This window comes from Myotis daubentonii, chromosome 11, assembly GCF_963259705.1.
Source record: "Myotis daubentonii chromosome 11, mMyoDau2.1, whole genome shotgun sequence".
NCBI classification, from domain to species: domain Eukaryota; kingdom Metazoa; phylum Chordata; class Mammalia; order Chiroptera; family Vespertilionidae; genus Myotis; species Myotis daubentonii.
The window spans coordinates 52,365,761-52,390,195 of NC_081850.1; the positions used below are offsets into that span (position 1 = coordinate 52,365,761).

Consider the following 24,435-nt stretch of genomic DNA (forward strand, 5'->3'; position numbering starts at 1 on the left):
AAACTAACAGTACATACCCTCCAAGATATGGTGTGAAAATTAATGGCTAATATATTTAAAGTGTCTAGGCTAGTACCTGGCACTTTGTTTAAAAATGATAGCAAACACTAGCTGGCGTGGCTCAGTTGTAGAAGCAGCCCGTGTACCTAAGTGTCATGGGTTTGATTCCTGGTCCGGGCACATACCCAGGTTGCAGGTTCAATCCCAATCCGGGTGCATGCAGGAGGCAACCAATTGACGTTTCCCTCTCACATGGATGTTTTTTTCCTATCTCTCTCCCTCTCCCTTCCTCTCTTTCTAAAAATAAATATAAATATTATATTTATTCCTATATAATAAAAGGCTAATATGTAAATTGTCCCCTTGATGGGGAGTTCCACCAGGAGCTGGGCCAGCCGGCCAACCGCCCAAAGCCCCCACCTCCTGCACCAATTCGTGCACAGAGCCTCTAGTATTTAATAAAGAAAGAAAGAGCCCTAGCTGGTTTGGATCAGTGGATAGAGTGACAGCCTGCGAACTGAAGGGTCCCAGGTTCAATTCCAGTCAAGGGCACATGCCCAGGCTGTGGGCTCATCCCCAGTAGGGGGCGTGCAGGAGGCAGCCAATCAATGATTCTCTCTCATCACTGATGCTTCTGTCTCTCTCTCCCTCTCCCTTCCTCTCTGAAATCAATAAAAATATATTTTTTTAAAAAAGAAAGAAAAAAGTGATAGCAATATGTAGCACCATATTTACCTTATATCCCTCATTGGTAAGTTCCATGTTGTTAAGGACAAAGCGGGCTCTTTTTTTATCCTCTAGAACAGGGTGTAACAAATACCAGATGTTCAAAAACATGATGATGTGAATTGTATTTGAGATATAGAAACTGAATGCACAAGAAATGAAAGTCTGTATAAAATGTAAATGCAATTAATTTAAACAAAAGGGTTCTTGTCCTATTATTTAAGTATCTTCAGTTATTTCTTTAGGACTAGTGGCTAGGGCTCTATGACCTGATCTTTTTTCTCGCCCTCGTCAGAGCATGTAGTTTGGGGTAGGGAGGGCATGTTGCATGCATTCCCGAACTGCTGGCCTCCCGACGAGCTGGCTGTGCAGATAGTCTGAGGGAAGAGGTTGCTGCAGCAAAAAGTGGGTTACATACATTACAGACAGTACGGCTCTGCCCTTGGAAACGAAAGGCCCATAATTTAAGAAAACGCCCCGGGAAGAGCGGGGCCGGGCCAGCCCAGCATTCTGTCACAGCTCATTTGGACCTTCGTAGGGGCGTCCTGCGAAGGTGAGTGCCCCGCCAGGGTGGCAGGCCGGGATGCCCGAGTGAGCAACTTGGTAGGGGAGGTGGCGCCCAGACAGGGGATGCGGGGTGCGTCACTCCCACTTCCCTAGCCAGGTGCGGGCCCCACGAGCGCCGGCGGGCGGGCGGGCGCTGACAGCAGCCTCGGCCCGGCCGGGACCCTCCCGGGGCGCCTCCTCCCGGAGGCCACTGACCTTGCCGCGGGCGGCCGCGCTGGCGCAGTCCCCGCGCCGCAGAGCCGGGCGCTGGCCGGGGGCGCCTTTCCACGGTCCCCCAGCGCCGCACCCCGGTGCCAGGTCGCCGCTGAGCCGCGAGGGCCGAGCCCGGAGGCAGGGGGCGGGGCGGGCGCACCCCCGGCCCCGCGGTGGTCTCGGCGGGCGCACGCGCCGCAGTCCCGCAGGCGCGCGGGGCGGAGGGCGGGGAGGGTGGGTGTGCTCCGAGCGCGCACCGCCGCCGCCTCAGCCTGCGCTCCGCCCGCGCCGCGGCTCCCGGCTCGGCCCCAGCACCCAGCAGCCCGCACGCCGGCTCCCCAGCGGCCATGGGTGACGCGGGGCCAGCGGTGTAGTCCGCCACCCCGGACCGCGTCCCGCACCCTGACAGTCCGGGTAAGCGGGGTCGGGGGCGGCGGGGACCCTGGGGGACTCTGGGGTGCAGTGCGGAGGCCGCCCCGCAGGGGTCCCTGTGTGGGTGGGTGGACCTGACTTCTGCTGCCTCCACCCTTTGGGAGCGTCCCCGGTGTGAATGGAGACTCCCAGGGCCGCTCTGCGCTGGCTGCCATGCGGAGGCCCGTGGCATCGTCCCCAGAGAGCGGCTGTGTGACTGCGGGAGGGCGTGGGTCGTCTCTGGAGTTGCCCCAGTGGAAGATCATCTGGGAACAGGGGAGACCCTCCCAGAGCCTCCGGAGCCTGCGCGGTGGGGGGTGGACCCCACAGAGGACCAGTACTTCCAGGGGGGCCGGTCCGGAAGGAACCTCTGCCTGGGAGGAGGGGGTCCTGCTGTGGGATCCCGGCCAGGAGGAACTGCCCATATGCCCGGAGGACTTGGGCCTTGACCGCCCTTCGGACGCCATGTGCCCTAACTTGTGTCCCTCCGGTGTGGCCCCGAGGTGGGGACCTTGTGGGGCTGCTGCCTCTGTCCATTGCCCCTCATTAGGATGTTTGCTCTTGGTGGTAGCCCAGCTGGCTGCAAGCTGGATTTCAGTGGAGGCAGGAACTTCTGTGAGAGCTCAAGGCTCCGGGACGGGAAGGACCAGTGCGGCCTCTGAAGCAAAGGCAGGAGATCTGCATCCCCGGCGTTGACCATGAGGGAGAAGTAAACTCAGGTGCAACAGCCGAATCTGGCAGGTCCTGGCAGGAAAGGCCTTTGAAGGAGGGAAGGAAGGAGAGGGAGGATTCCTGAGCACCTGGGTGCCAGTCCTACACAGGGATGTTTAGCACCTTATATAATCCTTACAGCAGCCTTGAAATTATCTCCTGTTAAACATTAGGCTCTTTAGACTCAGGGAGGTTTAGCAATTTGCCCACGGTTACGAAGCTTGGAATCATGAAATCTGTGTGGTCTGTTGTTGTTGTTGTTGTTGTTGTGTGTTTAGTTTAGTTGGGGGGAAAAGTGACCGGGAGAGGCAGAAACCAGAACGTATGTTTTTAAACAAGTTGCATTAAGGCACCACGCATGGGGCTCTGCCGTCGTGTGTGCTCAGGAAGTGTGATGATGATGGAGATTTTCACTGAGGGTGAGACTGCTGCGGGAACCGATTCGCACTGAATCTCCAGGTTTCAGGGTGTGGCTTCCTCCACTGGCAACCTCACTGTGAGGATGCCTCTGGCTGGCTCTGGGCTTGATTGGGTTTGGAAGAGGCCTCTGGGTGTGGTCTCTGACAGGACTTGCTCCTCGGAGCTAGGGGAACCCTTCAGAGGACGGAGTGTCCTGAGACAACCCTCCCGGCTACAGAATCCTGGAGGGAGAGAAGGGGAGACAGGATCATTTTAGGAAGCATGGCCCACTGTCCGGTGGCCATCTAACTGCATGCGCCAGCAGACACTGGTCATCAGGTACCACTCAGGACACTTGTGCCCCATAGTTTCTCAGCATGAGGAGGAGGAGGTGGGGACGGTGCAGAACCAAGGACGCTTAACGTTGTCTGGGGGACTGCAAAGGGTCTGCATCTGACATGGTAATGCACCCTCATCTTGCCCCCTCAGCTGTGGTCATGCTTTCATTCCACCTGAATCCTAAGGTGTGAATTTGGGAATCAAGGATAGACTAGTTTCTTGGCCAAAAAAAAAAAAAAAGAAAAAATGGAGTTGTGCGGAAGCTAAGCAATGGAATTCTCCACAGAGCCATTCCGAGAGAGCTTTTCTGTTCCCCTTCCTCTCTCCTTCCACTCACCCCAACCTACTGACATCTTCCTTTAATAGAAGTGGCTTCCTCGGGCTGGGGTTACACATACTGAGAAGAGAGATCAGGCCTGTGAGAACACAGGACAACCTGTTTTGCCCATTGTTAGCTTTTCTTTTTTAACTTGATGGCCGCCTGAAGCCTGGGTGTGGCCCCTCCTGCACAGCTCCGTGGAGTCATCGGACAAAGGTTTATCTTAGCGCCTCCCCACTGCAGAGCTGTTTATAATCCCCTTTCAGTTCGAACCCCTCTCATCCGTGTAAGACACCAAAATAAACAGGGATATGTCTTTTTTAAGGAAATCAGAAGAAGCAAACCTGCAAATATGATCTTTGCTCCAATTCGGAGATTAGTCGTTTGAGTTTGATTCCTAAACTGGTCTTTTCATTGAGGGCTCTTGGCATCGCCCCCACTCATCACCCTGGGAAATTTGCCGGATGGCTCCAGATGCTCCCCAAATACTGGACCTTGGATATCACCTCCTAAGCATACGGTCTAACTGTCCCCTAATCACAACATGAGCTTGCAAACCAAACCATTCCAGAGTGGGTGTGAAGGATGCAACCAGGTGCCTTAATCTTCTCAAAGAAAAACAAAAACAAAAAAAATGATCTTTACAAAGGGAAAGACAAGGGGAGAGAATGGCCCAACCAATCTCACTCAGGTGTATACCAATGTCCTGGACAGTCTTTAATCTCCCAAATCTTCTCTGACCACATTCTTATGATTTTCTTCCTCCCACATTTGCCATCTTTTTGACAGTGCTTCCTTTTCCTCAAACATGAATAGTAGGACCTTCCCTAGTCCATTTCCCCTACGCCCTGTATTCCCCCTCAGCATACCCGTTCCTAAGGGAATCATATTTATGCAAATCGTTTCCTTTCTCATAGCTACAGAATCTATGATCTCCCAGTCCCACATGCTTTTCTCCAGTAGTGCTCTTGGTTTCTGCTACCCTCACTTCCCAGATTGATTTATTCATTGCTGATGGGACATCGTTATCCACTCCACCCCTCAATCTTAATGACCAGTGCTGACAGGAATTATTTCCCAGCTTTGGACCAAGAAACCAAGACCATCAGTGTCCAGCTGGAGACATGATTATTTTTTCCATTATAACCCCTCCTTCCATCCTCCTTCCCTTCCAGCAATCCCCTCAGAGAACCACATGTTTACTAAGTGCACTACTTACCAGGCACTATGCTAGGTAATAATGAGAGTTCCTTGCCCTTGAGGAGTTCTCATAGACTCAGTCTGCATTTCTTTAATCATTTACTATAAAGAGTAAGGAAAGTAAGGGGGAAATTACAGCTTCGCAGAGTATCCACAGGAGTCAGTGTGGCGTATGCCTTTTCCCAAGCATCACTGAAATGCAACCATTCTATGCCTCCTCTGGCAGCTCATTCTTAGCCCCCCTGCCATTGCCCTACCCACCTACCTTGAGTAAACCGTTCACACTCTTGACTTCTTATGATAATATGACAGTACCTTATATTTGAATAACATGTTACCATTTACAAAGCCCTTTTATATACATAACCTCTGGTTTGAGAAATGTTTCATCTCACTGGGGTTTTCTCACTAAAACAACAGGGTGTAGGCTGACTGGCTTGCTTGCTTTCCCTTTTCTTTTTCTTTTTTTTCTTTTTCTTTTTTTCCTTCTAATCAGGCTTATGGGTCTCCCAGAGGGAAAGGAAAAGCCCCAATGATTCACTACAGTCACCTCTTACCAGCTCTTAGGCTGCTGGGTGGTCAGCCCTGGGACTTATCAGAGCTATCCTGCTTCCTGACCTCAGAAAATCCAATTACCTGGGGTTTCTTTTCTCCCTGAAAATCGACATTTATATACTCTTTTAAACAAATACTTTTAAGCCTACTATCTCAAACCATTTCTTTAGGCTGTTCCTTATGTGAACACAAGTTTCCTCGCCTATTACGATTCAGCACCCAGCTGGCTTCATACCATCTGAGCCGTGATGGGAGTCCCCATATAGCTCCATGCCTTGGCATGTGCTTTTACCTCTTCCTGGAATGCTTTTTTTCTCCCTTATCCACTGGGGTAACTCCTACTCATATTTCAAAATTTAGCTCAAGCAACACCTCTTTTTTTTAAATCCCATACTTATGCCCCCTACACACACACATACACTGCACTCTCAGGCTGAGTGAGGTTCCATTTGTCATTCTACCAACAGTTCAGTGCTTGATTTGTGCCTGGCACATAGTAGGCTGCATTCATCAAATATTTGTAGACTCCACAAACAAGCAGGTTGTGATCATTATGGTGTCATAAGGGCATTAAATGGGGCTGAATAGGTGTTTCAGGGCCCCAGCGCAGAGAACGAGGAGTGCCTCTCCGTCTTACTGAAAAGCCCTGCTGGCTAAGTGCGATCACACCAGCCAATCGCTGACGGTGTGCTGTTCCTTAACTGCTGCTCTGCTTCTGTGGGAAGCTAGCACTGTAGCTTTTCATGAAGACTCATCCCTGGCCCCCTGAGGCTAAAGATCATGCCGTAATTTTGTCCTCATGCATATTAGAGCCGTGTGGGCTTTCAGAAAATATTAGACAACAACAGGCCCGCCCTCACATCTCATTCTCTTGAGCTGAGCGCAGGAAGACAGCTTTGCTCATTCTTCAGCCCTTCTCTTTGGAGACCCCTCAAGAGCCCTGTGCAGCTGGAATGAGTGTGCCTTCCTGGGCTGACGGAAGCCGGTGCCGCTGTGCTGGCTGAGCATCGGCGAAGGGAGGGAGGTTCCAGGTAGACCCCGTTAGGGTCTGTAAAACATGAAAACTGAACGTCCGTAGGCTCCTGCCAAGCAACAACATGGCTGAGTAGAGCAGGAGCACTGTCCTGAGGCACCGGATTCCTAAAGCCACACCTCGTCACTGGAGAACAGCCAGACCATTTGGGGCTTGAATTTCCTCAAAGACCAGCAAAAGGTAAGGGACTCTTTCTGGTGGTTTTTGTTTAAGGTCTCAAGGGAGATGTTAATGTCCACAGTGAGTTTAAAGCCTGGCCTGTGCGTTCTGCATTTTTAGGCCCAGGTTCTGCTTGTATTTCAGTATCCTTGTGGCTGGTCGTCTCCTGTGTGAGGTACGTGGCTTTCCCTGAGGCTGTCTTTCAGGCACATGCTCCCTGGAGCCAGCTGTCAGATACCTTGAAGCTTTCGCCTTATGTGCAGATGCTGTGGTGCTAGGTGTCGCCAGCCAAAACCCAGCCCACACCAAGCCGAGGGCTCCGGCACACGCTCTTGGGCAGCTGCCTTTGTGGACCAGGCCACAGGGCCGGGGACCATTCCGTTTGGTAATATGAGTCTCTTTTCTTAGCATTGTGGTTGTAGACACTGACTGAATCCCAAAATTCTGGAATTTGTCGAAGAAATTACCCATAACTATTGTATGGTTACCTGTTCTCATCCCCAGTAGCCCTGACTCACTAGTTAGGGTGGTTCACCTCTGGTCCCCTGGTGATGAGATGAGCTGGTGACTGTGCAGTTTCTAGAACCGAGTTTTGAAAATTTTGCCAGATCAGTCTCTCTGGCCAACGCTGAGGAAGAAAAGGGCGGCTAATACCATGATCTCCAATAAGCTTACGTTGCCCGGTCATCTCTGCAACATTTACTCCAACAAAGATTTCTAGAACACCCACTCCCTGGAAAGCAGGGGAACCATCTAGATTTTTCTCCCTCTTGGTCTCAGTGAAAAACTAGGATTCCTTTTCCCACCTGCTCAACCCACTCGGTTGGTTTTCCTGTCCCTCAACTCAGAGGTTTTCTTTGTCTTGCTCCTGCCTAGGGAAGCCCTCATAACCATCCAGGCAATCACTTTTAGTTGCTTTTGAGCCTTTTCCAGACAGCTGCCATTCCCATATCAAGAATCAGCTGAAAGCGAGCGAGCCAGCAAGCCGCGTGCCAAGCGTGGAGACTCCTGCCCAGTAGGAAGGCTGTGCCCAGCCTCCTCACAGCTATGCGTCTTTATGGCTTTCCTATTTCTCTACCGGCTCTGGCTGCGGACCGGCCCTCCTCCTCCTATCCCCTCCACGGTGCCCTCATAAATAATCCCACTGCCGGTGTACGCACGGGCTCTGCGGAGAATGGGCGTGTCTCACGCACACATGCCAAGCTGCACACATATGCCTCACTGCCTGACAAATACATCTACACAGACTTCTCTTACCCGAAGAAAGATTCTGGTTGTCATCTGTTTTCATTTCCTCCAGATCAGACAGCCCTATTATTCTACCTTCTGCCTTCTTATCCTTCTGCCATTCACACCACCTGCTCCTGCCCCCTGGGGGTTTTTCCAAGCCTTCCCTAGATGCCACAAATTCTCTGGCAGTCAGAGCATTCTGAGGACAATGTCTTTTTATCCCTTTCATCCTTGTTAGGGAGGCAGAAAGCCCCAATTATACCCACCAGCCAAACAAGTAATCATTAGGTATAATTTATGGGACCTTTGTAACTTGATTTCCTTTTAACTCTCTCTTCTTCCTAGGATTTCTCCCAGCACAGGGGAGGCCAGGGTTTTCTCACCAGGCATTTTTTACCACCGCTAATCACTACCACTTGTTCCTCTGGAAATTAGACCTGATGTTGTCAGTTTCTCAAACACTGATGGTACACATCGTGAATATTTCAGCACATTTTTGCTGTTAGTCAAGGTGTCTTTTGTATGCAGGTTTGAGCCTCTCTGTTAAGCATTAAGGATTATAGCCTCAGTTTTGAAGCCTAATTTTGTTGTGTCCTCACAATTTATATCAAAATTAAAGCCATGTCCATTCAAATGACTTGGTATCTTGTTTGGATTTTGATGGTTTCTTTTTAATGGTTCTGCTCTGTATTGTCTGCATTACGGGCCTAGAAAATCGAACCATCTCAGGTAAAATGAAGAGCAGTACTCCAAGATCCTGTGGTCAGGACTGGAAAGTCCTTTTTTATTTGTGTTTATGTTAGTTTTGCTGGTGGATGTCATCTTCAGTCTTCATTGAAATTACCTTAAGGACAAACCCAACCTCATTGCAGTATCATGATAAACAACTGAGATTGCTTAATAGTGATTTGCATTATCCTGGCAGAGAATAGTGATTGTAGCAAGATCACATTGCGTTGGGGGATATCTGTGGTTAGTTTGCTGATACGCTATTAATGAGTCAGTTCACTTTCAGAGTAACCCTCCTAATTGGCTGGTCTTTGTTCAGAACTCTTATTACATATTATCTGAAAAAGCCAGTAAGAACCAAAAGCATACCATTGATTTTCCTCCAATGAATCAGTCTTGGAAAAGTGAATTGTATATGGTTATTCCAGGTCTCCAAATAAGTGTTTTTGAACTTTTTTTTCCAACCCATGTCTTCATGCTGATAAATATAAATGTGATGACTGCTCCCTAAACTTCTGATACAACTTCTGGCAGGGGCTTCCCAAACTATTTAGGGAGCTAGTACCTTCTATATATCCCCAACAGCCAAGAAGATACTGTAAATATCTGCTGTATTATAGAGCATGTTTCAAAAGAAGGGGGGTAATGGCTTTTAATATTTGTTTTCAAGACAAATATTATAATTGATGTGCTTTTCAATTCACTCATTTATCCCCCTCCTCTGGCAGTTTCTTTATTTTTTTTAATGTTTTTATTGATTTTAGAGAGATGAAGGGAGGGGGGAGAGAGAGAGAGAGAGAGAGAGAGAGAGAGAGAGAGAGAGAGAGAGAGAGAAACATAGATCAGTTCCCTGCCACAACCAGGGACCGAACCTGCAACCTGGGCATGTGCCCTGACCAGGAATCAAACCAGCAACCTTTCAGTTCACAGGAGGATGCTCAACCAGCTGAGTCCCACTGGCCAGGGCACCGGGAGTTTCTTATAGACACCTCCCACCTGCCCAGTTCACCACTTAAGAATCATTGCTCTACATTATGCTAAGTGAAATAAGCCAGTCAATAAAGGAAAAATACCACATGATCTCACTCATTCATGGACAATAGAGACCATTATAAACTTTTGAACAATAATAGATACAGAGGCAGAGCTGCCTCAAACAGATTGTCAAATTGCAGCGGGAAGGCCGGGGAGGGTTGGGGGGCAGGAGGTAGGGGGGTAAGAGACCAACTAAAGGACTTGTATGCATGCATATAAGCATAACCAATGGACATAAGACACTGGGGGATAGGGGAGGCTAGGGGACTGTCTAGGGCGGGGGGATAAAATGGATACATATGTAATACCCTTTGTAATACTTTAAGCAATAAAATAAAATAAAAATATTATTTTCCAAACCACTAAAAAAAAAAAAAATCATTGCTCTAGACTGCATTCCTGTTGAGGTTGTTTCCACCTTTAAATAACTGTAAACAATTCCCTAATAAACATTATTTTAAATATGTCTAAAGGGCAGAAGATCAGCCTTTCATAGAGTAGGGTTTTCTTCAAAGAGTAATATTAGTAGCTGTTCACCTCTGCTAGACCTCCCAACCACATAGATTCTTAAGACAAGCTTGAGAATTCTGTTCTTCTATCACTTTAGCCAAGGGGAAAGTTACCTTATACCCCACAAGGTTGTCCTTGTCTTTTATAGGTAACCATCTTTAAATCAAAAGACAAATGTGTAGCCCTGGCTGGCGTCTCTCAGCAGTTGGAGCATCGGCCCGCGGACCACAGGGCTGCGGGTTCAATTCCTGGCCAAGGGCATGTACCTGGGTTGCAGGTTTGATCCTGGACCCCAGCTGGGGCACGTGTGGGAGGCAACCAATCAGTGTGCCTCCCTCACATTCTCTCTCTCTCTCTCTCTGTCTCTCTCTCTGTCTCTCTCTCCCTCCCTCCCTCCCTCTCTCCCTCCCTTTTACTCTCTCTAAAAACAATGGAAAAAGTAGCCTCGGATGAGGATTAACAACAACAAAAAGTGTAGTTCTCTAATCAAAAATGTAAAATGATCCTAAGGCTGTGTTTTTTCAAATTGCAGGTCCAGACCCATTCGCAAGTCATGAAATCATTTTAGAGAGTCACTATCAGGGTTATTTTAATGAAATAGAATAGAGGAGATAGAAAATCTCAGAGAACAGCACGTATAGTAAAAGTAGGATTGTTTCACAAAAGTTTGGGTTCAGTTTCAGATCTATGAACATGTGTTTATAACTATGTGTGTACAGGGTCACATCATAAACTACATTTCTTACTATGGGTCACAGTTAAATATTTTGAAAAACATGCCACAAAAGGTTTCTGAGGAAAATATTGTGGCCTTGGAAATAGTAATTGATCATGAGGAAGGTCTGCAGTGAAGGTGCCTGTCATTTTGCATTGTCCCTCTTGGTGTGGCGTGCCTGTTCCTGCTCTTCTCACTGCCTACTGGGACTTGCTTTCCCACCTAACTATAGAGCACAGCTGTGCTTGTGAGGGGAACATAGGCCCTTCCTCTTCAAGAATCCCCGAGGTCCATAGCCTCCACAAAAGCTCTAACATACACATGTGCCTTCCTCTCCACCCCAACCCCCAACCCCAGCCTGGCTGGATACCCTCATTAGGTCACATTTTTAAAGAATTGTACACTTGAAACCTATATAATTTTATTAACCAAGGTCACCCCAATAAATTCAATAAAAATTATTTTAAAAAATAAGTTAGACAGAGAAAGACTGAATGAAATACTGTATAGACTCACTTATATGTGGAATCAAAAGACATTGAACTCATAGAAACAGATGGTTACCAGACACTGGAGGATCGGAGAAATGGGGAGATGCTGGCTAAAGGGTAGAAACATTCAGTTACAAGATGAGTAAGTTCCAGGATCTAAGGTACAGCATGATGACTTTAGTTAACGATGTTGTATTATATACTTGAAAGTTGCAATAAGAGTTCAACTTTAATGTTCTCACCATAACAACAATATAATAATTATGTGAGGTAAAAGATGTGCTAAGTAACATTATTATAGTAAAACTTCACAATCCTATATATTAAAAGGCTAATATGCTAATAGACCGAATGGTGAAACAACCAAACAACTGGTAGCTATGATGTGTGCTGACCACCAGGGGGTGTGCACAAAACATGGCGGGCGCTGGCCACGGCGGGATGGTGGAGCAGGTGAGCGAGGGCACCAGACCAAGGCGGGGCGCCGGTCGCTGTCATCGGGGTGAGCCTCTAGTGGTTACTGAAAATTCTTTGCTCCCACACGCCATGGTCCCGCTTGGTGCTTGCAGTGCTGGCCCCACACGCACCGGCTGCTGATGCCCAGCGCCTGCCCTGCTCACTGGGCGCCATCAGCGGGTGCGAGCAGCGGCTGCCAGCCCTGATCGTCCCTGAAGGCTTCTCCACCTCCCCCTGCTCCTGAAGGGCGATCAGGGCAGCAGCGGCCACTTGCACCCACTGATAGCGCCGGCCCGCTCACACCCGCTCCTGGCGTTGGCCCCAATCACTCTGCGCCTTCATCGGTGCGAGCAGCCTGCGCTGTCAGCGCATGGGAGCAGAGGCGGGAGCAAGGCTGCTGGCATACAGGGGACCAGGGGCCATAGCAGGAGGGGCTGGGCAAGGGCTTGGAGGATGGGCCGAGACCCGCCCCTGTGCCCACCGCAGCCTTGTGGCCCACAGTTCCTTTCAAGGTGCATGAATTCGTGCACTGGGCCCCTAGTGTGTGTGTGTGAGTGTGTGTGTGTGTGAGTGTCTGTGTGTGTGTATCAAATCATCACATTGTACACCTTAAATTTATACAATGTTATATGTCACTTATATCTCAATAAAGCTGGAAAGTAAATATAAAACTACCCTCTCTCTCTTTACCCTTGACCAATCAATTATTTTATTCCTAAGTTTCTCCAATTCTATTTACATGCTATCAAATACACTTAGTCATCATCATTCCTGCTGCCATCATTTCCGTTTAAACCCTCTACATCTGGCCTGGACTATTATAATAGCCTTCTAATTGGCCCTAACCTTTTCTCCTACCCTCTGTCACCTTTCCCACAAACAAACAGAGGGTAACTTCTGACCCATCCTTCAGGATCCACACTGACTCCCAGTAGTGTGGTCTCACTTCGTTTAAGCACTTCAGCACTTTGTCTTCTTCTTCTTTGAGTTTTGATATTAAGTAGCTTGAGTGGTAAGACTTCTCCTGCCTTCTGTTTCCTGTGATGAGTGGTTAGTGCCTTGCACAAAGTACTGTTCAATAAGCCTTGATTATAATGGATAGAGAGCAAGGCTAAAATGGACTCTGCTCCACTTTACGTAGAACAAGCATCCCCACCCCCCCCCAGCTGAATCCACTAAGGCCCCTCAGGCTGGGAAATAGCAAACAGCTTTGCAATGTGCCCTCAATTTCCAATGCCATGTTCTGCAGAGGAAGAGCAGGGATGACGTTACTTTTTAACCTGTAAAGGATATGGACCTTTCTTGAAAGGTTCAGAAAAATCAAAGCAGAAAAATGTGGGAGTGACATGAATAAAGCCTCACAAATATGAGAAGCACCTTAGAGTTTGTCATGGGCCAGTTGTTGGATGGACTAAGAGATAAACAGACCCCTAAAGAGGCACAGCTATTAATTAGGGGGCAAAGGAGAGTTTGTGACTTTGACCACATGGTAGCGTTTCCTGACTACCTATTCAGGAATCCTCTGGAAATAGGAGTTCATTCACTCTGACTCAAAAAGTAGGCATTTGATGTGGATTATCCCTGGGTGGGTTGTGCACAGCTCTTACTGGAGGAGCTTCCCTTAAATCAGAAGGCTGAAATATGTTGCTGTAGTCTTACATTAAGCCTTGGGTCATCTTGTGGGGCAGAAGAGAGACTTGGGCTCTGAGATCTCCAACTACCTCAAAGGAGTGGAGGCCTGGGGTCCCTGAACCTAATTGGCTTTGGGACAGGAAGGATGATAGAAATACCATCGTGCTTCCCAGTCTACTAAGCACAGGTAAGCCCATGAACTAATGTTATCTTCATGACAGCCCTATGAAGTACAGTGAGCCAAGAGCCTCATTTCATAGATGGGGGAAAAAAACAAGTCACAAGACCAGTCAGAAGTAGAACCAAGGTCTTCTGACTCCTTAACAATTGCTCTTTCCACCCCACCACTACCAAGTTAGAAAAAAAAGAAAGAAACTGCACTGGCCTGTGTTACACAGTGGTTAGAACATCAGTTCACATACTAAGGGTCACAGGTTCAATTCCTGGTCAAGGGCACGTACCTGGGTTGCAAGTCTAATCCCACCCAGTCTGGGCACGTGCAGGAGGCAACAAATTGATATGTCTCTCTCACATCAATGTTTCTCTCCTTCCCTCCCTTCCACTCTCTAAGAGAGGGGGGGGGGGGAAGCTATTTAATAACATTTGCCACTTAGGTAAATGCTTGAAGCTGATTGGCTCAACATGGTCAGCCATTAGCTGAGTCCGCGCCCCTCTGCTTTTTGCTCACAGAGCCATGGGGGTGTTGATGTCCAAGCGGCAGACAGTGGAGCAGGTGCAGAAGGTGAGCCTGGCCGTGTCTGCTTTCAAGGATGGGCTGCGGGACAGGCCTTCCAACCAACGCACAGGTGAGCTTCCAGGGTCCCACCATGACACTGTAGAGGGCTCTGTCCAGGAGGTGCAGGAGGAGAAGGAAGCAGAGGCAAGCACCTCCGTGCTCCAAGAAGAGAGCAGCATCAACCGTGCAGCCTGGGAGAGGCTCCGAGACGGGCGCGGAGTGGAACCTGAGGAGTTTGACAGGAACAATCGTTTTACCCCTCCTGCCTTCACCCGCCCTACCCGGAAGCTGGACGATGACAAGCCTCCAGATATCTGCTTGGAACCCAGAGAGCCTGTGAGTGTCCAGTTAGGGAAGATTCACCAAGTTTTAGACCTTCTGAGGATCAGGAAGCAGGACAGGGAGGCCTGGGTATGGTTAAAGTGAGACTCAAAACCAGAAAGATGGCGTTCACTCTAGAACGATCTTTGAGTTTCTTCCACAAGAATAAAATTGTTAGTTACCTTCTGGATTAGTCTTAGTGAAAGACTTGAGGCAGAAGGTGACAAGGAATGACACCATGGCAGGTCTTCCACCAGCCTTCCCACCTTAGGGATAGTACTACCCCGTGGAGGGAGCATTTGGAAATTAGTGGGGCGGGGAGAGTTGGGGAGGTCACGATAACTGTGGGAGTTGCTACTGGTATTTGGTGCCAAGAAAATCAGGATGCTAAGTGTCCGGCAATGCCTGGGACAATCTCTCACAACAGATCATTCTTTCCAAAAATGGTAGTAGCATTCCTGTTGAGAAACATGGTCACACAGTCCTGAGCAGCTGGAAGAGCCTGCTGGTTCTTGTCTTCCAGAGACAAGATGAGAAATACTGCCTTAACACTGCCTCCAGTTGGAGCTGTTTCTCTCGGCTGCTCCAGGGAGACTCAGCCCTATATGGGGAGCTCTGTGCGTGGTGGCCGGAGGATCTTGCTGCACATCCCCGTTCATTCCTGCCATCTTTCCCCAGGTCGTCAGTGATGAGATGTGTGATGTCTGTGAGGTCTGGACGGCCGAGAGCCTCTTCCCGTGCAGGGTCTGCACCAGGGTTTTTCATGATGGCTGCCTGCGTCGCATGGGCTACATCCAAGGAGACAGTGCAGCAGAGGTGACCGAGATGGCACACACGGAAACAGGCTGGAGCTGCCACTACTGTGTGAGCCTGGACTGCAGGGGCCGTGGGCTGTTGCACCTCAGAGGACATGGCACTTTTTCTGGAGGCTCAGTCTTAGAACACCGGTTTCTAGGCAGTGACCTAACGAGTTTTCCAATAGTAGATGTAAGGGTCCTAGAGCTAGGACAGGATTTCTCTACTTCAGTACTGCTGAGATTTATGGCACAGTAATTCTTTGTTGTGGGAGCTGTGTGCATTGTAGGATTTTTAACAACATCCCTGGCCTCCTCTAGCCACCATCTAAACCAGTGGTTCTCAACCTTCCTAATGCCACGACCCTTTAATACAGTTCCTCATGTTGTGGTGACCCCCGACCATAAAATTATTTTCGTTGCTACTTCATAACTATAATTTTGCTACTGATATGAATCGTAATATAAATATCTGATATGCAGGATGTATTTTCATTGTTACAAATTGAATATAATTAAAGCATAGTGATTAATCACAAAAACAATATGTAATTATATATGTGTTTTCCGATGGTCTTAGGCGACCCCTGTGAAAGGGTCGTTCAACCCCCAAAGGGTCGCGACCCACAGGTTGAGAACCGCTTATCTAAACACTAATGATTCTCAAATCTGTGTCCAAAACTAAATTTTCTCTGTCTCTTGGACTTACATTCATCTCTACGCTTTACATGCACTTCATATTCAACATGCCCCCAAATGAACTTATCTTTCTCCTAAAACCTGTTCTCCTTCCATTTCTTATCTCTGTGAATACCACTTCACCCTACCTCCCAGTTACCAATCCCAACTTATTTCTCTCTTTAATTCCTCACATCTAGTAGGTCAACAGGTCCTATTGATCCAACTTCCTAATACCTCTCAACTCTCTTCATTCTCATGCTTTGGTTTAGCCGCTCGTCTATACTCTATACAGCCACCTAACTGCTCTCCGTGCCTCCAGGCTTTGCCCCTCTAACCCATTTCCACGCAGCAGTCAGAAATTTCACAGTGGCACTCCACACTTCAAAACCCTTCAGTGACTCCCCTTTGCGCTCAGAATAAAGGCCCAATTTGAGGGGTTCAATAAAGGGTATTTGAGGTATCATAGCCAGGCTTCTGCCTACTTCCCCTCCCTTTTATCATTCCTTCCTGCTCTCCCCACACACATACGCTACACTCCAGCCTTAGTGCACATCTCACAGCGTTGCACACCACTGTGCCCAGCATATACAACGTTCTCAGTAAGTGTTTACTGAAAGAATGGTTTGAGTTCTTTATGAAATGCACAAATGAATATTCATGAAATGTCTGCTTCCTATTCTTTGCTGGCATTTTAGGGGAGGAGGGAAATAACTTACTAGAAAGAATCTTTGATATTTTAAAGACTGTGATACTGTAAATGAATGTTAACAAAATAACACATCAGTGCTCTTTTGGAATTAAAACTTCTATGGCACCACACAAAAAAACCTCATTTGATTCTAGGAACTTTGTCATAATGGCATCTCTTTCAAAACCACTTTGGAGTGATACAGCCCATTAGGAGCAGAGTTACAGTTAAAATTATTTTAAGCTAAAATACTCTTGAGCACCATCTAACACAGAAGCCAGTTCCCTAAAATGGATAAAGATGGAGCTTCGCTGGTGGATGGGGCCAGGGATTCACAACTCCACTTTCTAGTCCGCTTTCTCGCTTGCAGCAGCTTCCGAAGGCACTTCCAGAGTACCTCAGAAAATAACTTTAAATAACTGTTTTAGGAAAAGGGACTCAGGTCTGGAGTCAGGATACCTGGTTCTGGGGAAGACCCTGCCCCACAGTTGAGCAACTCTAAGCAAGCCCTTTCCCCTTTCCCCTGGACTGTGAATGAGAGACGAGGTTTACATGACCTCAGAATTGCCTTCCAGTGGAAATACTGCTTCCATTCCTCTGGCTCTTTGGCCTTTCTTTCTTACTGGCCTGTGTGGCCACTGACTCAGCTCTTCTTTTTCTTCTTTCTCAGAACAATCTCAACTTGCTGCTCACCGAGGAGGAGATGTACAGCCTCACAGAGACCTTTCAGCAGTGCAAAGTCATCCCTGGTAAGGCCGGATGGTGCTGCTGGATGGAGAGGGGCTGGGCTGATTTCTCCATCATACTTTCCAGGATGAAAGGAATATCGTGGAATTTGGGGGTTAAGGGGTAAATAGGTCCCTGTTCCCAAGCTGTTGGCCAGCAGGGGCACCCACACCCAGCCACAGCCTGAGTCATCTAGTGATGGGAGATAAAGACTCTACAAGAGCTGTGGATATAGGGGCTCTGGAGGGTACCCTAGAGGTGAATGGAGGTGCCCCATCGGATGAGGAAGGAGTGGGCATGGCTAGCATGCGGTGCCTCCCCATAGATTGCTCTCTGACGCGGGAGGACTTCCTGCGCTACCGCCACCAAGCAGCAAAGCGGGGGGACAGTGACAGGGCTTTAAGCGAGGAGCAAGAGGAGCAGGCAGCCCGCCAGTTTGCAGCCCTGGACCCTGAACATCGAGGACACATAGAGTGGCCTGACTTCTTGTCCCATGAGTCCCTCCTGCTTCTGCAGCAATTGCGTCCCCAGGTAAGGGCCAGCTGAGGTGAATGTCTATGGGATACTGGGTGACAGACACCTGGAAGCATGCTGGGCAGGTTGGGGGAACACCGGGTACTCTCTGAGTAGGGACCAGTACCAGAAAAGGGCTCAGGTGCCATCCAGTGGCAGGTGACCCAGTGCCTAGGCCGAGGAAACTGCCCAAGGAAGACTGATCTACACTGGACCCCACTGCGAATGCTGGTGTTACCAGAAAGGCTCTGGGCTGCCGCAAAGGGAGGTGGCAGAGGTGGTAATGGAGGTAAAATTCTCTGTGGCTTGACAGTTTACAAAATATTTTTACCTCCGAGATCTTAACTTGTCTCTTCTTCCTCAGAACTCTCTGTTAAGGCTTCTGACAGTCAAGGAGCGGGAGCGAGCCCGGGCCACCTTCCTGGCGTGGGGCAGTGGGGGCACCATCAGTGAGGCAGAGTGCCACCGCGCACGGCACTCCTGGTTCCACAAACTCCTCCCAGAGGCTCCTTCCTCCAGTGTCAGGTCCGCTGCCTACCAATCCCTGCCCCCGCCACATACCCTCCTCCTTTCCCACCCAAGTGGCCACGAATAGGAAATGTACCTCCCTGCTTCTCCTGCCAACACCAGGAGAGGATCCTCCTGTGCATTAGACAGAGGACAGTGACCCCTACTGGCCAAGGCATGGGGCCGTCTCTACTCCAAACTGTTGTCCCCTATCAGAAAGCCTAGACGTGCACATGGGTTCACCAGAGTTTGGGAGGGGCCAGCCTTTTCACTCCAATGCCCTTATGCCCAACAGCATCAGCCATGTGGGTCCCATAGCAGACAGCAGCCCAGCCAGCAGCAGCAGCAAGAGTCAGGACAAGGCCCTGATGCCCAGAGAGCGTGAATCCAGGTGAGTGGGATCTCCTCAACTGGCTGTGTGCTCCCCCAACCACCCAATACACACAAGTAAGAGAGGGCATTGCCCATTGTCACCCCCAAACAATAAGTGCCCACCTCAGACACCAGGCTCCAGGAGTGCACATTTGACCACAGATCCTGAGGGCCTGCCAGCTGGTCTGTCAGCTTGGAAGCACAGTTGGCCATAACCATGTCAGGCACAATCCAGGGCTCCTGGAGTTTTGTCCAACTCCAGCTGCACTGACACTGGGATCAGGTCTCATGTGCCTCCAGGCTCTGCAACAGCCTCACAAACCTGCCCTTTGATTCTATTCTAGATCTGTGGACTGGCCTACCTTCCTGCGGGAGAATGTCATCTACATCTTGGCTGCCCGCCCAAACAGCGCAGCCATTCACCTGAAACCCCCAGGATAGCATGGAGCAGAGAATTCTGGGACAGTGGTGTTCTCTCCTTTTCCCTTCTCCCTCTCCCCCACCAACCTCTGGTACTGAGGCTTAGGAGGATGGAGCACTGCCAGCATCTCAGTTTTTCACCAAGTTATGGCACTGAAATCACCATTCCCCTCACAGCAGAGGCAGTAAACGCACTGCCACAGGGAGACGCCCTGGGAGCTGTGGCAGCACCCAGTCCCGGACACACCCACCCACCTCCACATGATAGACGGGACCCACCACTGCACATGTATACGCCTGCACACTCACCCCTTGCAGCCCATGCCTTCAGAGACCTGGTTTTTTTGGTTTAAAAAGACCAAAGTTCCTTTGTGAAGCCACTGGTATAGATGAGGGGTCTTGACTCACCCCATTCTATTGGCCAGTTCCAATTCCATTAGATAAGACACTGGCCAAGCGATTCTTAATAAGGGGCATATCAGACCCACGAGCTGTCCTGGAGATGCTGACAGGTTCCCTTTCCCCCATTGAAAATCCCTCCTGTGCTGAGCCACTGTTCTAGTAGGTGTGTGCTATGTCCCTCAGGGGTGTTGGGGTGGGAAATGGTTAAAAACCACCACTGCACTTCAGCACATGATGTACTTAAATTCCAATTCCTGGTAACAGAGAAGGTAACGAGTCTGTGGAGCCCTAATTAGAAAAGGGGGAGGCAGTCCCTCCCAGGGACCCAGAAGTCTAGGAACGTCTCAGCCAGGTCATTCGAGTCCTTTAAAAGTCTTTAGAAGAGCTGCCAAAAATCAGGGTGAGCCATCCTGGCCCTTGTTTTTCAGATGCGAGCTCATGGCCCAGAGCCCACGGGGCCTGAATGGAATAGTTATGATGGCAGGAGTCACCGCCCTCTGTGGTACATGCTTCACCCAAGTCAGCCACCAGGGAGACCTGCAGCCTGAGCTCCGGTGAGGACAAGGTCTGGATGGAAGAAAAGAGGCGAGGGCTCGTGCTTTTCCGTCCTTCCAGCTCAACTCAACTGTAGACCTAGAGAAGTGTGCCATTGTGTGGGGAACAGAGCCAGCCTCTTCCGCAGACCAAGAAAGAGCAGCTCCACAGAAACTCTGAGGAGGGACTTCTTTCAACCACCCTGGCAAAGAGGGTAAGAGGCTGGATCGAAGACGAGGATCTGCATCCCAGCTCTCTTAAGCAGATAAAATTCCAGCAAAGCCTCACAGAAGGACTCAGTTTTCTCTTCTCCCCATCACTGAGGTACGGCCTGAGTTGCTACTTCTCCCCACTGTTTGCTACACGTTCTTCTCCACCGGGATAAGGCCTGGGCCTAGAATGGGAGACCTTGGGGGACAAGCAGGGGCTGCCACAAGGCCACCAAGCCTGGCCTCCACGCCCAGCAATCCTTCCTAAGTTCTCAAGTCGGTGCCTGTTGTGGGTCAGCCCTGGTCCTTGGGTTCAGGTTTCTGTTTCCAACCTAATGGCAGGTTTAGCCAGATCTGACTACCAAGAGGTATTTGAGAGGGGGTTGGCTCTATATGCAGAAGCTAACATATCTCCATTGCTCAAGTGATTTGTACTAAATTAGGTGTTTACAAAAGCAGCAGCATACAGCTCATTGTTGAGGTGCATAGAGGAAAGAGGGGAGCCACAACGAGGAGTATGGGATGGTCTCCTGAAGAAACTGCCTGACCTGGAAGCAGGGTGAGAAGCTTCTGAGATTGGATTATTTAGGACTGAAATGAGACAGCTAGAAGATGAGACTGGGTTCGTGTATATGACCCTGGAAAATTCTAAACCCACAGCTTTTTTAATATTGATTTTTGTTGTTGTTAATCCTCACCCAAGGTTATTTTTTCCATTTATTTTTAGAGTACAAGGGGGAGCGGGGGGAGAGAAACATTGATGTAAGAGAGACCCATCGATTGGTTGACTCCCAAACGCGCTCTGACTGGGCCCAGAGATTGAACCTGCAACCCAGGTACAAGCCCTTGACTGGGAAATTGAACCCACAACCCTTCAGTGCGCAAGCCAATGCTCTAACCACTGAACGAACACACTGGCCAGGTCCAAAACCCACAGGTTTTTGTAAATATTTCTTACCCATACTCTCAGGACTGATCAGTAGGAGGGGTCATTATTCAGCCCAGCCAAAAGAAAGAAAAGAAGGAGAGAGCACATGACTCGGGCTAAAGGACTGCATCTGAAGCAGCCAGGCCTAAGAAGATTAAAGCACATTAAGCGCAGGGCCTCCTGCTTACTCTCCTGGCAAATCACTTTCTACACCAATGGCCTTGGGCTGCTGGGTCTCGTGGACAGGGCATTTTGAGTAAAGACACGCTCTGGACTCTGAGAACTGACAGCTTTTTTTCTCCTGCCTCATCATCAGTCACAGGGACTAGAAGTCTACCCTCCTGTTCCCTGACCTTTACAGATCAAGGGGATGCCTGTCTCTCTGGAGATGCAGCTTCTAGCTTTCCATGGGTGAGTGGTGAAAGACCATGGGCCAGGTCAGGCTAGCTGGATCGCTAGGCCTGGCAAAGCAGACCCCAGAGCTCTTCCACAACAGGATCGGGCCCACTTGGGATCACCTCTCCCTATTCCAGGACAGCCAGCTTCCTTGGTAGGGATATGCTGCAGAGGGCCCAGGGAACATTGCCCGCAGCAAAAGGTAGAGTCCCCCGTCCACAGGAGTCCCAGGAGGCAGAAAAGCATCGAAAAGCAACCAGCTTCTGTAGGCATCTAACGTTTTACCAAAGGAGAGGTTCCATAGTCCTCCCCATCCAGCGTTGCAGAAGCCCCACCCCAGCCCCTGTTCGGGATCTCCCTTTGTAGTGTCCTAATCCATGGAGCCCTTTTATCAACCTAGTGAACTCAATTCTCTATCCTTTTCAAGTCCTTTCATCACTGTGACTGTCTGAAATTCTGCCAAGCACAAAAATTGCTGTCTGACTCTAATAAGGATAAGAGAAAACGTTTCAGTCTTTTCTTGGCAGCCCAAAACTGAGATCAGTGCTTTTCCCAAGAACTTCCCCCCTCCCCCCCCAAGAGAAGCTGGAGTTACATATATGCTCCTCTGAAAACCATCTGCCCAAGCCTGTTTTTCACCCAACCGTCCTCTTCCCCATGCTCAAATTTAAGGACAGGGACCTCTGGATGACACAATGAAGCTGCAGCAACAGAGGGTCAGCTGAGACAGTAGCTATGGCCACATGATGTCTCTAGGTCTGCTTCGTGGCTTCCTGTGCTAAGACCAGCCTTCCCCAACAGATGCAGGCTCTACACTTTTGAGCAATGATCACTTTGGATCCCAGGGATGGAGCAGTTCCCTCACTCGTAGGTACTGTCCCACTCTCAAGTGCTCTTCTTCCTTTGAGGACAGCCACAGCCAAAGCCATGAGCACATTGCCTCTTCCTGCCCTCAGCCCAAGTGACTGGGGCTGCAGGGCTGACACTGGCCTTTCTGGCCCTGGTGCTCCCTGTGGGATGTCACCCTGGCCTTGTTTGAGTGGCCAACTCTGGGGGTTCCCCCATTCCCATCACCAATATGGGAAGCACAGAATCAAACTGCCTGGGAAGAGGACACCTCACGGGGGGTAAGCCCAGGATTGTGCCTGGGCCTCTTAGGCCAAAGCACAACCTCAACCACTGCAGGTCTCACAGCTTTAGTAAGAGTGATGCCAGGAAGCCCTAAAGCCAAGAGGGAAGCTCAGCAGAAGCTGTCTGGCAGGGCCCCAGACCCGCCCTGACCACCCCAGAGCCAAGAGTAACCTCCAGGTAGGACTGGTAGCAGGCTCTAGTGGCCCTGCAAGCATGTCCTCTTCCGACCAGCAGGGTAAAGGCGCTATGAGGCAGGACAACCTTGATGCCACAATTTCAGGACATCCTGGCAGCACCTGTCACCACGCCCCGTCCACCCCTCTATTACAGTGGACTAACATTGCTACCTTCTCCAGGCCGTCTAGTTTGAATTTGCCCAGGACCTCTCTCTGGGCTCTGGCCTGCAGCCTAGACAATAGAGACCCCCTGGTGGAGGGTACTACTGCACATGCCTGGACTGGGCACTTTCCCTGCTGTTGCTTTCCTGCTGCCGCTGCTTCGGGCAACCTTCAAAAACAGCTTATGGAATTTCCACTGGACCCAACTAGCACTAGGGAAAACCTGTTCCCTCTGGGCCACGTGCCCTGATGACCCAGATCATGGAGACGGTGAAAGGTCGGGTCCGGGCCACTAAGAAGCCTAATCACAGTGCGTACAGAATGGGTTGGTGTGTCCACGGACATGAGCAAGGTATAAGTATCAAGGCCTTTCCATATCGTAGCCTCCTTTAAAAGATGGCCGATGCTCTGTCTCTCAGCCAAATTCAGGCTTGTGAGGTGGGTTCTGAGAGCACTCGAGTAACAGTGGGATCCTACGTCCTGTGGTCCTTCATGCCCTTCCTATGTGCTTCTCTGAGGAAGGTGACTTGACAGTAGCTGAGGGGAACATCCCCAAGCCCTGTCTCCACATCATCCCAGCTGCATGCTCCTCCCCACGCTCAGCTTTCACTCTAGAAGGAGCTGATGCTCCAGGGGGTGAACACAGTGGAAATCATAATAAAGAGATTGTGATGCTATGTCAGCTTCCTGTTTCCTATTGTTTGGGGCATCTGGTGAGTTTGTGTGATTTCCTATCATGGGCCAATTCCTGAGTCTGAGGCTAAGACAGTAGCAGCTATAGCCTCCAAGAACACAATACACCATGGCTCTCTTTCTAAAGCTTTCTTGGTGCTGACCTTCCCAAGAAGTAAGTGATGTGTGGGAGTGGGAGGAGGCAAGGGTTCCCTCACCAACACAGAGGGGACAGGGACGCACTGAAGAGGCCAGAGTTTTGGGGGAAACTGAGGAAGAAGTAAGTCTTCTAAGCCTGTCTGCTTTGTACAGTCCCATCCTTCCCATCAAGGGCCCATTTTAAACACTTTTCTCTTCCCAGTTCCTGCTGAGCTACAAGTAGGGAAGCTAGTTGGCTGTTTTCTCCTGGTCTTCTGGGCCCTCCTTGGTCTGAGAGCTTCTTACCATTCTTGCTAGTTGTTTTAATGTGACATAATAGGGTTGGTTAACTGCAGTCTGGAGAAACTGTTTCAGAGGACGATGGACTCCCCCCTCATGTCTTTACCCGGTAAGAACACAACCAGTACCTGTAGCAGGAAAGCATCTCCAGCCTGTGGCTCAGGGGCAGGTTCTCTGCCTCCAAGCCAAATACAAATAATTGTTAACATTTTTACGCACT

General features: G+C 49.5%; 2 protein-coding genes across 5 annotated transcripts; one reads left to right on the forward strand and one right to left on the reverse strand.

Moving 5' to 3' along the window:
- Nucleotides 1-817: 817 nt before the first annotated feature.
- On the reverse strand, nt 818-2,162 carry LOC132211699 (serine/arginine repetitive matrix protein 3-like). Its single transcript, XM_059656208.1, has 2 exons — nt 1,489-2,162; nt 818-1,119 (listed from the first exon to the last, which is right to left on the reverse strand). Exons 1-2 carry the CDS (start codon nt 2,160-2,162, stop codon nt 981-983), a joined length of 813 nt encoding a protein of 270 aa, XP_059512191.1. The 3' UTR covers nt 818-980.
- Nucleotides 1,053-20,820, forward strand: PHF24 (PHD finger protein 24). Of its 4 annotated transcripts, none has more exons than XM_059657226.1 (9): nt 1,057-1,279; nt 14,100-14,151; nt 14,263-14,481; nt 15,145-15,330; nt 17,300-17,378; nt 17,681-17,886; nt 18,233-18,393; nt 18,671-18,766; nt 19,092-20,820. In XM_059657226.1, the coding sequence occupies exons 2-9, from the start codon at nt 14,104-14,106 to the stop codon at nt 19,186-19,188; spliced, it is 1,092 nt and encodes a 363-aa protein (XP_059513209.1). In that variant the 5' UTR covers nt 1,057-1,279; nt 14,100-14,103; the 3' UTR covers nt 19,189-20,820. The 4 variants fall into 4 exon arrangements, with proteins under 4 accessions (XP_059513207.1, XP_059513209.1, XP_059513206.1 ...); XM_059657225.1 differs by lacking the exon at nt 1,057-1,279 and adding an exon at nt 1,740-1,899; XM_059657224.1 differs by having other exon boundaries at nt 1,053-1,279; nt 14,100-14,481.
- Nucleotides 20,821-24,435: the final 3,615 nt, after the last annotated feature.